Source organism: Peromyscus eremicus, chromosome 20 (genome assembly GCF_949786415.1).
Source record: "Peromyscus eremicus chromosome 20, PerEre_H2_v1, whole genome shotgun sequence".
Taxonomy (NCBI): Eukaryota; Metazoa; Chordata; class Mammalia; order Rodentia; family Cricetidae; genus Peromyscus; species Peromyscus eremicus.
The window spans coordinates 21424841-21439245 of record NC_081436.1 but is presented as its reverse complement, the minus strand read 5'-3'; the positions used below and the strand labels follow the sequence as shown (position 1 = coordinate 21439245).

The window sequence follows — 14405 nt, the reverse complement described above, 5'->3', positions numbered from 1 at the left end:
TAAGTTGGCGGTGAGTTTAATAACAAAGCAGCTTTCAGCCCCTTCCCCTGGGTATCAGTCCCCCACAGTGGACCTGGGTTAGTCCAGCAGGGAGAGATGAACATCTGCAATCCAGACAGGAAGTACACACCCACACACACCACACCCACACACGAGACAAAGACCCTCCCCTGCCTCTGGTCAAAGTCCTATCCAATGGAGACGTTGGCTGAGCTCAGTCCATCCAGGTCCCTTCAGTCACTGGTGCAGGGTGAGGGACAACAAGATGGTTTTAAGCCTATACATTGTGTAGTGTCTGCAGCAGACTGTGGCGGGCAAAGGAGCAGGATTCCAGTGCGCCATTGGGCCTGTGGAGAAGACAGCTCAGTGAGGGTCCTGGCAGCATCAGCGGGGGTGGGGTACATGTGCCAGCCTCTGCAAGGACAATGTCAGTAACTCTGGCCTTTACACAGGATCCAGTCAAGGAGCCTTAGACAAGAACAGGCAGAACAGTAAGGTCACACTCACTTTGTCACAAAGGCTAACAGCAGGGGTGCCAGAGCCTTGGGGAAGTAGTCCTGCTGTACCACGTGGTTCAGCACCATTAGGGGGCCATGCAGGATGGGGATGGCCTTGATCTTGTCTTCACTCTGCAAAATAAAAGTGGCCAAGCTCCACAGTCACCTGTGAGACCCACGTCCTACCTCAGTGACCCCCTGGGAGTGGCAGGGAGCTGCCTTCTTCAGACCTGCCACTCCCTGAAGCCTCACCTTGAGCAGACCCATGTGGATGAGCAGCCTGGTGAGGAAGGTGTTGGAATTGAAAGACGGGGAGCTGAAGGCCTTCTTCATGAGAGCATCTACAGGGACAGAAATGGAGCATGGGAGATGCAGGCAGCAGGAGGGTTAGGCATAACTCAAGGGTATCCTGAGCCCCCTGAGTTCTGCCCTGTCAACAGGTAGACGTGGGAGGGACGACAGACAGGTATAGTTGATTGGGAGCGGGGAGCTGAACCAATGAAAGTCTCAATTTACCAGTGGGAATGCCCTGTCCACCTGGTATCTTATAAAATGGGTGTGGAGACAGTACCCATTCTGTCCACCTTGCACATGGGGCCTGGGCCATGGAAACCTCCAAGGGAGGTTTTAGATATTAGGAGCAAAAAGGAGACCACCTGATGGGGCCGTGCAAAAGAGTTTGTAGATGTTCACGGTTCCTGGAGAGCAGCCGTAGAGCTGCGTCCTTGCCAGCCTCCCACCCTTTGCAGAGCAGCACAGCCTAAGAGGCATGTGTTTCTGCTCCCTCTCTTGCCATGAGCTAGCCCTTCCTGGAACTTCCTCTCTTCTGTGCCTGGTCAAATCTGACATACTGGAGGTTCTAACAGATGTGATGAGGTAGAAGGTGACAAGGTTGGACTGGATAGAATGACGGGGCTTGGGAATCTTACAAAGGTGAGAGGAGGTGTCTTCTGTGTAGGCGGGACACATGTGCAGAGTCTCCCACGTAGCACAAAGGCTTCTCTGACAGGACAACGCATGGAGCCTTGCAGATTTGACTATCTGCCCTGACCCTACTCGGCTGAAGTTCTAACTCTATACAACCACACAGCTTTGGGAGGTTCCCCACATGCAGAACACAGGAAAGCATCCGGGGTCTACCAGCCCCACCCAGCTCACATTACCGACGGCATCCAGCACTGCTGTCTTCACTGAGGACTCGTCTCTAAACACAGATGCCACCTTCAGGAAGGCCGAGACAACCTTCTCAGGGTCAGAGGTATCAGTCTGAGGACAGATAAAGGCTAGTTAGGGGCCATAGCCCCCTGGCTCTGACTTCGCAGAAAGTAACTGCAAAAGGCCTTGGCACTCTGGGGGGGGGGGGGGGGGGGGAAGCAAGGAGAGGCCCTGACTCATCCCAGATTATTCCCTGGAGTCTGGTGAAAAGCCGGCCCACAACAGGAGCAGTAATCAGTTAATGCACCAAGTGCATTATCCCCAGGGAATGGCCACCATCATCTGACTAACACTAGAAATCGGCCAGAGGGAGCCAACATTCACACAGGAAGGCTGGCTCTATCCTGTGAACAATAAAGACATGTAAAAAGTCAATTTCCTAAAATAGTGGCTCAGATCCACTCACTGGAAACCCCTGAAAACTCCACTGAGCCAAGAAAATGTAGACTAGCATGAAATGAAAACGTTTATACCATATACTCTCATGTCCGGGAAAGAACAGTTCCAGGTAAACTTTTGGTTGCTGTCAGCTGAACTCCAGTTCTCTCATGTGTACTAGAAGAAGAGCTGGCAAGACAATTCAGCAGACAAGGGAACTTGCCTGAAAACCTAAGTCTGACCTTTGGTAGGAGAGAACCAACTTCTGTGAGCTGTCCTCTGACCTCCACACACATCCAAAATAAAATGCTTTTGAAAAAAAAAAAAAATTGACAGGGTCTCACTATGTATCTCCATATCTTTATGTAGGCCAGGCTGGCCTTGAACTCAAGAAGTCCACCTGCCTCTGCCTCCCAAGGTGCGTATGCTTGGTAAAAGGCAGTGCTTTTTACACCTAAGAGGACATGTGGTCTCCACTTCTACTGAAATGGAGAAATACAATGCTATGGGGCTGCTCCTCCCTCAATGAATGGCCGTCACATGAGGCTGGTGGGCAGCTGAGCTGCACAGATGCTCCAGAAAGGGGATTGACTCTAGAAACAACTAGACAGGCAGAAGCCCATGGAACATAAATGTGGGCATACATGAGTGTGAGTCTGGAAAACAGTCAAATTCCCTAACTGGAGTTTTTGCTGGGCCATGGCAGGGACTCTGACACACTACATAGCTCATTGACAAATCTATTTAAGGACCGTCTGTCCTGTGGTATGTGGGGGTCCTGGAGCTGGGAGTAATCTTACCTGCTGGACTATCAGCACGGAGACCTTGGGACCAAGACGCAGCAGCTTCTCTGGGGAGGGGAATGACAGGAAGGTGGAGAGGTCTGTGGGAGGCGGGGAGGACAGCACGGGAGCTGGCTCCTGAGAAACAGGCGACACAGGGCTCTGTAGATTCCACCCCAGATTCCTCCACCCGGCTGTGCCCAGTCCCGCTGCAATAACATCACTACTCCAGCCAGGCCAGAGTCTAGGCCTACAATTAGCTCGCGCTCACTCACAGGTCCCCAAGCACGTGGGTTCTACAGGCGCTGACCCCAGTGTTCCTGAAGCCTTTGGGTATAACAGGATAACGCCACCTTAGCACTCCAAATGGAGATTTGCCATGTGAACGAGGCCAGTGCCTGGGTCAGTGCTGCCAGCAAGGACCAGGTGCCCAGGGAAACCCAACCCTGAGAGGTACTTTGTCAGGTAACTGCTCCCAGGGCCCAGGAAAGCAGCCCCGTTCTAAAGTGGTGTGGGCAGTCTAATGGCTCCACCCAGACTCCCTGGGAACTTTTATCTTGGAACCTATGAGACACAGATGAACAGAACGCCAGTGGGGTCAGGCAAACTCAAGTCTCAGTCAACCTTAGGTCTCCAGAATGTCCCTAGGAGCCTGTTGTGTGGGATATTTGTACAGCTGCTGTGATGGGCGTAATAAAAAGCTGAATAGCTAGGCAGGTGATATAGGCGGGATTTCCGGGGAAAGAAGAAAAAGGACATGAATCTAGTTGCCTGTGAGGGGTGCCAGGAGACACGAAGAAGTATGATGGGCGGTATGTGACAGAATGTAGATTAACAGAAGTGGATTAATTTATAAAAGCTAGCTAAGCCAGGTGGTGGTGGACCTCTGTGAGTTCGAGGCCAGCCTGGTCTACAGAGTGAGATGCAGGACAGGCTCCAAAACTACACGGAGAAACCCTGTCTCAAAAAAACAAAACAAAACTCTAGCTAAAAACAAGCCTAAGCTACGGACAAGCTTTCATAATAAGTCTCCATGTCATCATTTGGGGGCTGGCTGGTGGGACAGAGAAAGACTCGGTACAGCAGCCACCAGGATAACCTACTGGGGTGAGGAGCAAAGACTATACTATGTAGCCCAAAGATTTTCGGCAATCGCCTACATCAATCTTCTAAGAGCTGCGATTACAGGCATTAGTCATCACGTCCAGCTATGCTTAATTCTTGCTGGTTTTCTGTTGTTGTTTTAAAAAAAAATGTACCAATAGTACTATGTGTTCTAAACACAAGCACACACGTGCACTTACTTACATTCTGGTAAAACACTTAGACACATCCAGATGTGATCTGCTGAGAACCCTGCTATCCATTTGGCCCTCGTAGCTCTTAGATGTGAATATACACCCCCAACAGGCTTTCAGGGACCAGGACGCTGATCCATCCCAGCAAATGACATCAAACTTACTCCACTGTTAGGGTCCAGAATCTTCCGTGGGGGTGTAGCTGACTCCTCTCCTTGCCCTCGCTGCTGCGGCTCTTCTTCTTCATCCTCCTCCTCCTCCTCGTCATCCTCATCTTCATCCTCTTCCTCCTCCTCCTCTTCTCCTTCCTCGTCTTCCTCATCCTCATCCTCTCCCTCATCATCACTACAGAGAGAAGCCAGCTGAAGCCCAGCAGCCCATGCCGCCTCACAGGCCTAACTGTCACGGGCTCTGGCCAGGCCCAGCACTGCTCACAGGATGGCACTCGGGTCAGCAGGTGTCATCTGTCTTTCATTCCCCAGGGATGCTACCCATGCTATTGTAGACACAGACGAAAAGGAAATGGTCTCTGCCCCAAAGGAGCCTGAGGATCTGCCCAGGCTGGGATGCCCGGGGCAGTGCCAACTCTATCTCATGGGACCCCAGGAGGCTACGGAGGTGGAAGGGTAATAGCACTCTAGTTCCCTTAGACCCTGAAGCTTTAGAGATCTGGCCTATACTAGAATCCCCAGCCCTGAGAACACAGAAGTGTCTGACACATGAATGAAGCCTCCCGAGGGAAGACGGAGGCAGGAGACCTCCTACTGCTGCCCACCTCAGCATCCCCCTCTTGCCCCAACCTCTACCATTCCTACCAGTCAGAGAACCGAGCCCATCCCCTTCCGGTGCCTGCAACCCCCACACTGTCCTTCACCCGCTGCTTCTGCTAACAGATCTGCTGGGAGTGATGGCACATGGCTTTAATCTCAGCAATCGGAAGGCAGAGGCAGGTGGATGTCTGCATTCCAGTCCAGCTAGGGTCATACAGTGACCCTTCTTGCAGAAGACCAGAGTTCAATTCCCAGCACCCACACAGTGGCTCACAGCTGCCTATAACTCCTGTAACTCCTGTTCTAGATCTGATACCTTCTTCTGACCTCCACAGGGACTAGGTATACACATGAAGAGACATACATGCAAGGCAAAAACATTCATCCCCTAAACATTAAAAAAAAAAAATTGAGGGCTGGAGATGGCTCAGAGGTTAAGAGCACCGACTGTTCTTCCAGAGGTCCTGAGTTCAATTCTCAGCACCCACATGGTGGCTCACAACCATCTGTAATGAGATCTGATGCCCTCTTCTGTATACATAATAAGTAAATAAATCTTAAAAAAAAAAAAAAATTGAGACAGCAGCCTTTAGGGGCCTTCCAACATGCAGGTCTGTACGGTGGTCCTGCTTGGTTCAGCAGAGAACCATGGTCCCTGCTGAACACACAAAAGCTCTCCATCCTTTTCTCTCCAACACCTAGCACAAGGTGCCAGTTACCAGACTAGCAGATAGCGAGAGAAACCATTGGAAGTAAGTGAAGAGCAGGCCTGACCCCTGGCCTCCGGGGCCACCTTCCCAGAGTTCCCTACCTGAGGGATGCCAGCACCTTGGCCATATTGAAGCTGCCCAGCACCTCCTGAAGTTGCTCACAGCCCTCTTCTCCCAAGGCGTTGCCTGATCCGGGAAGGAAAGGAAGGTCAGGGAGGGCAGTGCTGGGGCCAGCAACAAGGGCTGAGCCAACCCTCCAGCCCCACAGCCTACCTACCATTGAGGTCCAGCTTTTCCAGCTCAGCCTTGTCAGCCACAGCCTCGGCAACCACCAGGGCGGCATCTCTCTTGATTTCACAGAACGACAGGTTCAGCTCCTAAGAGCAAGAGGAAGGAGTAGAGAGCCATGCCAAGCCTGGGCTAGGAGACATGCCCTGCGCTCCCAGCTTCCCCATGAACAGTAGCAGCAGGCTTGGTCTCCCAGCGTGGGCATGGGGGTATGAAGAACAATTAAAACAATGCTATGACCCCAGCACAAAGTACTTGAGCTGTTTACACATAAGTGAGAAGGCCGAGACCTGGCCCAGGCCCACCCTCCTTCACACCAGACCCTTTTTGACTCATATCCTACCACCCTGATGCAGGAACCCCTGAGCATGGGGCAGCCATGAAGGACAGAGGGCAGGGGGAGAATTAGCACCTTCAGCTTGGGCAGGCCCCCACGGACAGCATCTGCGATGGCAATGGCCCCCTTAGAGCGCACGAGGCAGTCCCCGAAATTGATCACCTCCACTTGCCGTAAGGTCTTCAGGGTCTGACAGGAGGAAGCAAGGGTCTATGGTGATGCTACCAGCCATACACTGGCCTGAGCACCTCACCTGCTCTTTTACCACTGCCTACTGGCATCTGAGGCCAACTAAACCTCAACCACACTACTCCCGACATTACGGACAGATTTCTTCCTGAAGCATGAATCAAATCTAACCGCATCCCATCACATCAGGGCTTAAGACTCTCTATGGCTCCCTATTACAGACAGATAGTCTCACAGAGCTGGCAACCCTACAAAGTTTCCAATCCTTCTTTTCCCTTCATTACCCACCCCCAACACCCTGGCATTTCAAATTAGGAGCAGCTTAGGAAGGCTCTCATTAGTCTGTAGACCTCTTCCGTTAATCACTGTGCCTGAACCACCCACCCCCACCATTTGTCAGGTGACCAGTCTTTATCCTTAGCCAAAAAAGGCAAGCGACCACAAAAGCCTCAAGCCCAATTTGACCTTCCATCTGATGCTAGTATCTGCATTTGTGACATTTATAACTCGTCTTCCCAGAGGCCATAGTTCTGTGCTCAGAGCCTGTACAAAACTGGTCAGCAGTTCCTTCCCGCCTTGTACAGGATCTCCCTGAAGCAGGGACCCTGCTCGCCAAAGCTCCACCTAGCACAAACGGCACGGACACAGGCTTAGTATGTAAGTACTGCATCAACAAGGAAACAGGGGGGGCCAGGGCAGCTTCTGCCTTTGCAGCTTGAACAGAACCAGCTCTGGTGAGGACCCAGAGGTCACTCAGCAGCAGGGACTTAAACATATAACCCTGCTCTGTACAAATGGGCAGGGCTGTGAGGTATTGAACATGGAAGGGCAGAAAGGTGGGTGAAGAGCCATGCTTGCAGTGAGCCTCCCGCCACACCTGCCTCACCTCAGCCATGGCCACGGCACCCTTCTCGGTGAAGGTGTTGTCATTCAGGTTGATGACTCGCAACAGGGGGTTGATGGAAAAAGCCTGGGCCAGGGCCGTGACACCAGGGTGGTTAATTCCATTCTGTGGCATGTGGACCTCTTCCAGAGTCCCAATGATCTGTAGGGGGAAGAGAGCTGGCATTGTGACCTGGAGCTACAGCAACATGCAGCAGGAGGAGGGTAAGGCAGGTGCTGCCACCAGATCAACCAAAGGCTGTCTGAGTTTCCAGGGCACAGACCATGTCGGGGCATCTTCTTGACCCCACAGCTCTCCTTGAGAACTCCAGCTCCCAGGGAATACTAGCTCCATTTCTGTTGCGGTGATAAAATGCTTTGAGCAAAAGCAACTTAAGAAAGGAAAGGGGGCCAGGCATGGTGACATGTGTTGCTGTTTCTTACTTCATAGCTTGCTGAGTAGCCGTGTGGCTGGCCCCTGAAGTCCTCCTCCTTCTCTCTTGATCGCCCTTTTCCCAGATTTCTCCCTCTATATATCCTCTGCCTGCCAGCCCCACCCATCCTTTCTGTTGTCTTGCTATTGGCCGCTCAGCTCTTTATTAGACCATCAGGTGTTTTAGACAGGCACAGTAACACAGCTTCACAGGGTTAAACAAATACAACATAAACAAAGGTAACACACCTGAAAATAATATTCTACTACAAGGTTTTGTTTGTTGTTGTTTTTCGTGAAACAGGACTTCCTTTTGTATGACAACAGCCCTGGCTGTCCTGGAACTCACTCTGTAGACCAGGCTGGCCTCAAACTCACGGAGATCTGCCTGCCTCTGCCTCCTGAATGCTGGGTTAAAGGGTGTGCCACCACCGCCAGGCTGAAAGGGCTTTTTTAAAGACCATGTTTTAAATGAAGGTACTGAGGTCTGTTAAGTCCAACCAAACAGTCAATATCCCTTTTCTTAGTTCCCAGTACTAGCTCCCTCATCTTCAAACACCCTCCTTTCTCAATTAGGGAAGATGGCAGAGCTGTAGGGAGAAACCCTAAGGCAAATGGAAGACAACCTGTCTAGACCGGATAGCCTCTGCTCATGGTGTAGCACGTCTGTCCCCAGACTAGCACCAAGCAGCAGGAATGGGAGAGATTCAAGTGTGGGAAAGAGAGGTTTCTAGGCAGGGGTATCAACGGCAGCCACTGAAGAGCGTGCCCGCTGCATCACCCCATGGTCAGCAGGGGGACCAGTCTTGCTACTTGTTCCTGTTCAGCTGCTCCTCTTCCCTCACACAGCAGGGCACAGCCCAGCAACAGTGCTGCCCGCATTCAAACTAGGTCTTTCCACCTCAGGTACAATCAAGAGAGACCCGCAGACACGTCCATGGGCCAACCTGACCTAGACTAACTCCTCACTAAGACTCTCTCCCCTGGGGCTAGAGAAACGGCCCAGGTCTGGTTCCCACAATCCACACTCTGGCCTCACTGGCACACACATGTACATGCAGCTGAAAGACTCACACACAAAATACAAATACAGATCCTCTTTTCAGGGACTAGAGAGATGGATCAGTGGCCACAAACACACACTGCTCTAGTGGAGGACCTGAGTTCAGTTTCTAGCATCCATGTTGGGTAGCTCACAACGGCCCTGTATCTCCAGTACCAGTGATCCAATGCCTCTGGCCTCTGTGGGCATCTGCACTCACATGTACAAACTCACATAGAGACACACACACAAATAAAACTCTCTTCCCTCATAATTCTTCTAAGGTATCAAGCTGATAATAAAAACTAATTTGCACACCTGGGAAGACTTTCTGGATCCTTCTAGCCAGAAAGCCTGTGTCCTCAAAGTCCCAGTCGGTCCCATCACTGGGGCAGTACCTTGTTAGTCCCAAACTTTCAGGCAGAGCAGAGCATTTCACACAGTCGGGATAGCACTGTCTAAAGGGCATGAAGCCTGGGTTAAAACCCAGCGTCCACAAAACCCAAGCTGTGGGCTCGATCAAGTGCTTGCCTTGCTGTTAAACGGGAGGACCTGAGTTCAGTCCCCAGAATCCACATGAAGATGCCGCTGTGGTGCTGCAGGGGCAGAGACAAGAGGATCCAGAGCTCCCAGGCCCTGGAGCCTACTTCCTGAGCTGCAGCCGGTGAGACCCTGCCCCTGGAGAGGATGACACCTGAGTTCCTTCTCTGACATACACACCAGAAAAAGGAAACCAAACCAAACCAACCAAAAGGTTCGTGTGGGTTTGAAATTGCCCATGGCGAGTGGCCCTACAGCCCAGTCCATGTGAGACTGGTTAGCTACATTAGGATTAAATTTTTCCATCGATATTGAAAGATCACCCACAGATGCGGGGTGGGATACTGTGGGTGGAGAAGAACCCCATTGTTAGCAGAGCAGAGGACAGAAGGCTGCAGGCTATGGGAAGATCCGTCTGAGGGAAGAGTAGTTCCCCCCAGCCCAGAACTCTCTGTAAGGGCCATTGCCACCAGTGTGGATGAGGCGTCCTTACTGGCAGCTCACAGGCAGGGCCACCAGGGCTGCTGCTCTGGCAGTTTGGTTAATGCTGGTGAAATTGTGTCTGTTGGGAACAGAGGGGAATGGAGATCCAAGCTGCAGTCCTCACAGTGTACACTAGAACTTACAGTGTCCTAGAACATGGGGACAGGGGACAAGTTGGTAAAGTGTGCTGCAGGGGCCAGTGAGATGGTGCCGTGGGTAAAGACACTTGCTGTGCGAGCCTGAAGACCTGAGAAATCATGTGAAGTGGATGGAGAGAGCCTACTCTGCCAAGTCACCCTCTGACCCCACATCTGCACTGTGGCACGGGCACCCCCACCACATCTGCACTATGGTGCAGGCACCCCCCACATCTGCACTATGGCGCGGGCACCCCCCACATCTGCACTATGGCGCAGGCACCCTCCCACACACAATAAATACTTTTTTGAAAAAATAAGCCAGGTATGGTGGTGCACGCCTTTAATCCCAGCACTTAGGAGGTAGAGGCAAGCAGATCTCTAAATCTGAGGCGAGCCTGGTCTACATACAGAGTTCCAGCCCTGGCTACAGAGAGACAGACCATCTCAACTAACAAACAGTGGCTTGTCAATCCTGTTATGATCCCCTGTGTAGGGCACAGCAGGGTAAAAAGAAACGACTCACCCCAAAAGCTTCTGCCAATGCAGTGGCTCCATCATTCTCCAGGCGGTTTCTGCCAGCCACAAAGACCTTCAGGGCCAGCGGCTTCCCTTGGGCACTGGACTTGCGGTGACACTCAGTCAGAGCTGCTGCCAGGATCTGTAGGGCAAGGCAAGGCACGGGGTTGTGTGCAGATCTTGGCCAGGTCCTCACTCCACCTACCTCAAGTGTTCTCCAGTGAACCACACCTCATCCGGTGGTGGATCAGGGGACGGACACTGATGCAGCAAAATGGGCCCAGCACTTTACAGTTTACACAGACCCTTTATACTTTCTGGTCTTGGTATACTTTTGGAGTTAGTTGCAGGGGTCCAAGGCAGGTAGAGACCAACCAGAGCAGCCAAGGACAGTGTGGATTCCCAGTTATCTCAGGGTTCTGCCGGGGTTAAAACTGTCATGATTTCAACCTTCCAGATTATGAGAAGCCAAAATCTTTCACTGAGACAGGCTCTCATTGTGTAGTTGAGGCTGGCCTGGAACTCACATTGCTGTAACTCAGCCTTCCAAGATCCTCCACAGTCATGCCATGTTGTCCAGGCTGGTGATCCTTCTGCCTCAACCTCCAGAGTAATTAGACTACCAGCATGTGCCACAGCAACCAGCTTAGATGCTTCTCATGGTCACTAAACCAGAAGACTCTGACCAGAACCCAGAACCTCGAGATTCTCTCCCATATTCTGTATCGGAAAGAGCTTCCTGTCGGACCATGGTCCTCTGCCAACTGTCAGCACTTGTGCTCAAGCAACTTGTATTTTTCTTAAGAACAGCCACAGCTTTAATCCCACATGCCTTTAATCCCAGCACTCAGGAGGCAGAGGCAGGCGGATCTCTGTGAGTTCTAGGCCAGCCTGGTCTACAGAGTCAGTCCCAGGACAGCCAAGGATATACAGAGAAACCCTGTCTTGAAAGTGGGGCTGGAGAAAAGCCCCAAAGTGATAAAATAGATGACGTAAACCATTTAAATATGCCCAACAGAAGATATAAATTGCTTCCTGGTTGGGGATGTAGCTCAGTTGGTACAGTATTTACCTAGCACATACAAAGCCCTGGGTTCAATCCCCAACAACAAAATGGGCATCATACGGCATGCCTATAATCCCAGCATTTAGGAGGTAGAGGCAGAAGGACTAAGTTCAAGGCCATGCTCAACTAGATACTGAGTCTGAGGCAAGACTGTGCTACAAGATACCTTGTCTCAAAAACAAAATACAAATAGAAAGCAGGTCCTTTTAAGTTATTAGATCAGGGAAGAGGGCACTTAGGGAAGGACTGGAACCGCCCCCCTTATAGAACCTACAGTGAAGACTCCAACTCTATACTTCCCAACTACCACTACCATGTGAATGACACACTGCACACCTCCAAACCTTTGTTTACACCAATAGAAAAATGGAGGGAGTACCAGCAATGTACACAGAAGCATCTTCACAGGTACACCCCATCCCTGTTAGTGTTCTGTTACCCAGCTCGGTCTGATGGAGCCTCAAAAAGAGAGGGAAACAGGAGGGCCAGTCTCCCTCCCTCACTGCATGGCTGGTAGCCATAGGGTGAACCTGAGGTACAGTCCTGTCCAGAAATAAAAGTGAACCGTGACTGCAGGAGCAGTTACCATGGCTCTTTCCTCTCTGGGGCTGTGCCAGATGTTGTGAGTAATAAGAGGTTTGGTACAGGGATATCCCAACCCCGAATTCTGCACAGCAAGCAGGTCAGAGCAGGTTATGCAGCAGTACTGCCTCTGTGTTGCCAAGGCAACCCAGGAACTTGAAATGGTTGCTTAGCAACCCAACCCTCTGGACTCCTTTCCTCACTGGAAGGTTGCAGGCTGCTGTCTGGGAGGCATTGCTTCCTCCTCTGAAGGGAGAGACAACAGTCCCCAATGGTGGGGGGCTAAGGGCTGGACCACACTGTCCAGTGCGGATGCAGGGGGGGATCAAGGGCTGACAACCCACCTTGCCGCCTCCGATGCCCATGCCACAGTTGTTAAGCTTGAGTTCATGCAGGGTGAAGCAGGCGGGGCTCTTGAGGAGAGCCTCGAAGCCTCGCACTCCATCAGGCCCAAATGCGTTGTCACTAAGGTCGAGTTCCACCAGCTGTGCTCCTGCGGTGATGAGCCCCTCGCCTAGTGAGATCTGGACACACAGAGAACTCAGTCAGACCCCAGACACCTACCAAATGCCACTTGTGGGCCAGGCCCAGCCCTGGCCACAGGTCATGCCCAAGCCAGTGGGCATGTGGCACAGACAAAGGCTTATAATTATAGATTACTGTTGTTGTTACTGTGTGTTGGGGTCTAGGCACATGTGTACTAGAGTGCAAGTACAGAGTCAGAGACTAGCTTCTGAGTTGGTTCTCTCCTTCCACCATGGCATTTATTACCCGAATGAAGCCTGAACAGAGGTGTGCACCACAAGTACCTTCATCCACTGAGCCATCAGGCTGGCCCAGAACCGGCTTTTACAGCAGACTGTTTATTACTATGTTCCTACAATGGAATGGGAGTGAGTGGCACCTGGGGATAGGAAGATCTGGGAGGGCTCTCTGTAGGAGGTGGCATTGAGCTCACTGAGGATGAGCGCCAGCCAGTCAACACAGCAGGATTCCAGATAGCAATAGAAACCAGAGCGGAGAGATAAGGATGGGAGCCTGTCTAAGCTGGGGACACTTGGATATGCAAGAAGGCCTCATAAACACCTCAGGTTTCAGGATTATCTGAGCTGGATGCTGCTGGAAACCTGGGGGTGGAGCAGAAGACACCCCCAGCCCTGCCAGGAGAAAGAACCAGAGGTAGCTCTGCCCGAGATGGGATGGGGGATGGGGGTGGGGGGCAGGCTAAGAGCGGACAATGGCAGGACTTCAAGAGTGGACACCTTGCCTTTGCCCATACCATGCACAAAGTGTCCTATTATCCTCCCACCACCCAACCAACAAGACAGTGGCTGCCCTGCCATCTCAAGGTCTAGCCCCCCCCCCCTCAAGCCCTCTGGTGGCCACACTGTGCACTGCATCTACTCCAACAGGGACCACGGTGCCCCAGGTCCTCTTACTTCCTGCTTAAAGAGTCATTCTCAGTTCTTGGAACATGGAGACAAAACATGCCTTCAATGCCAGAGCAAACTATTCAGGAGAGGCCACAAGAAAGCTGCTCCACATTCTGTTCCACCCAAGAGCTCATTCAGTCTGCTCTCTGATTCCCAGACTGCTTATCCTCCAAGGGTAGACACCAACTCCACCATCTCAGGAGCTGGCCCCACACAGTGGCCTCTCTGGGACCCTTTAAGAGTCCCAACATCCCCCACTGTTGTGCTGTACTGAGGGCCTGAGGAGGAGGAGGAGGAGGACCAGAGCAGCCAGCCACCCCAAACACCTTCATCCTGAGGCCCGTGCTAGGCAGACAGACCTAGGGCAGCCCACTGCCAGCCTGCACCCTGCTAAGACCCAGGGTAATATCATAGGCTGCCACCCCCGAACTCGGCCCTAGGAACTGGAGCCACTATGGAGCCACTACTGAGTATCACAGCAAACAAGTGACAGAGAAAGGTGGAACAGCCACAAGAGATGGTGCAGACTGGGTCCCGAGGAAACAGGTCCCTGGGGGCACAGGGACCATGATATCAGGAGAAGATGGTCACAGCCATCTGGTTTTCACCTGAGGGGCTAACCTGATTCTCCAGAGAAAAGATGTGTGAGGGAGTATCTGACAGGGTTCCTGTGCCTGCAGGGAAGCACTACCTGGTCCTTACCAGAGCCGGTGGGATCTCAGACCGAAGCCTTCCGGTGAACATGTCACTCCAGTGGCATCGCTGTGCAGGAAGAAGGGAAGTGTTAGCTGGCGAACCCCGGAGCAGCCTCCTGTGAAGTCTCA

General features: G+C 52.0%; 1 protein-coding gene and 1 non-coding gene across 6 annotated transcripts in view; both read right to left on the bottom strand.

The window, feature by feature from the left end:
• Positions 1-14405, bottom strand: part of Rangap1 (Ran GTPase activating protein 1) — a 187870-nt gene continuing 173465 nt past the window's right edge. For 3 of the 5 annotated variants that reach the window (XM_059247948.1, XM_059247950.1, XM_059247949.1), the window contains 13 exons: positions 14284-14343; positions 12493-12672; positions 10508-10642; positions 7351-7509; positions 6351-6464; positions 5928-6027; positions 5752-5836; positions 4335-4515; positions 2891-3010; positions 1661-1763; positions 750-838; positions 508-629; positions 1-347 (listed from right to left, as the gene is read on the bottom strand). In XM_059247948.1, coding sequence (XP_059103931.1) covers positions 278-347; positions 508-629; positions 750-838; positions 1661-1763; positions 2891-3010; positions 4335-4515; positions 5752-5836; positions 5928-6027; positions 6351-6464; positions 7351-7509; positions 10508-10642; positions 12493-12672; positions 14284-14343 — 1518 coding nt within the window. In that variant the 3' untranslated portion in view covers positions 1-277. Of the gene's footprint in view, positions 348-507; positions 630-749; positions 839-1655; positions 1764-2890; positions 3011-4334; positions 4516-5751; positions 5837-5927; positions 6028-6350; positions 6465-7350; positions 7510-10507; positions 10643-12492; positions 12673-14283; positions 14344-14405 lie in introns of those variants that run through there. The other 2 variants (XR_009375578.1, XM_059247951.1) reach the window with 2 other exon arrangements.
• On the bottom strand, positions 8357-8494 carry LOC131897245 (small nucleolar RNA SNORA55). The gene has a single exon (XR_009375607.1). It is a non-coding gene; the product is annotated as a small nucleolar RNA SNORA55 (small nucleolar RNA).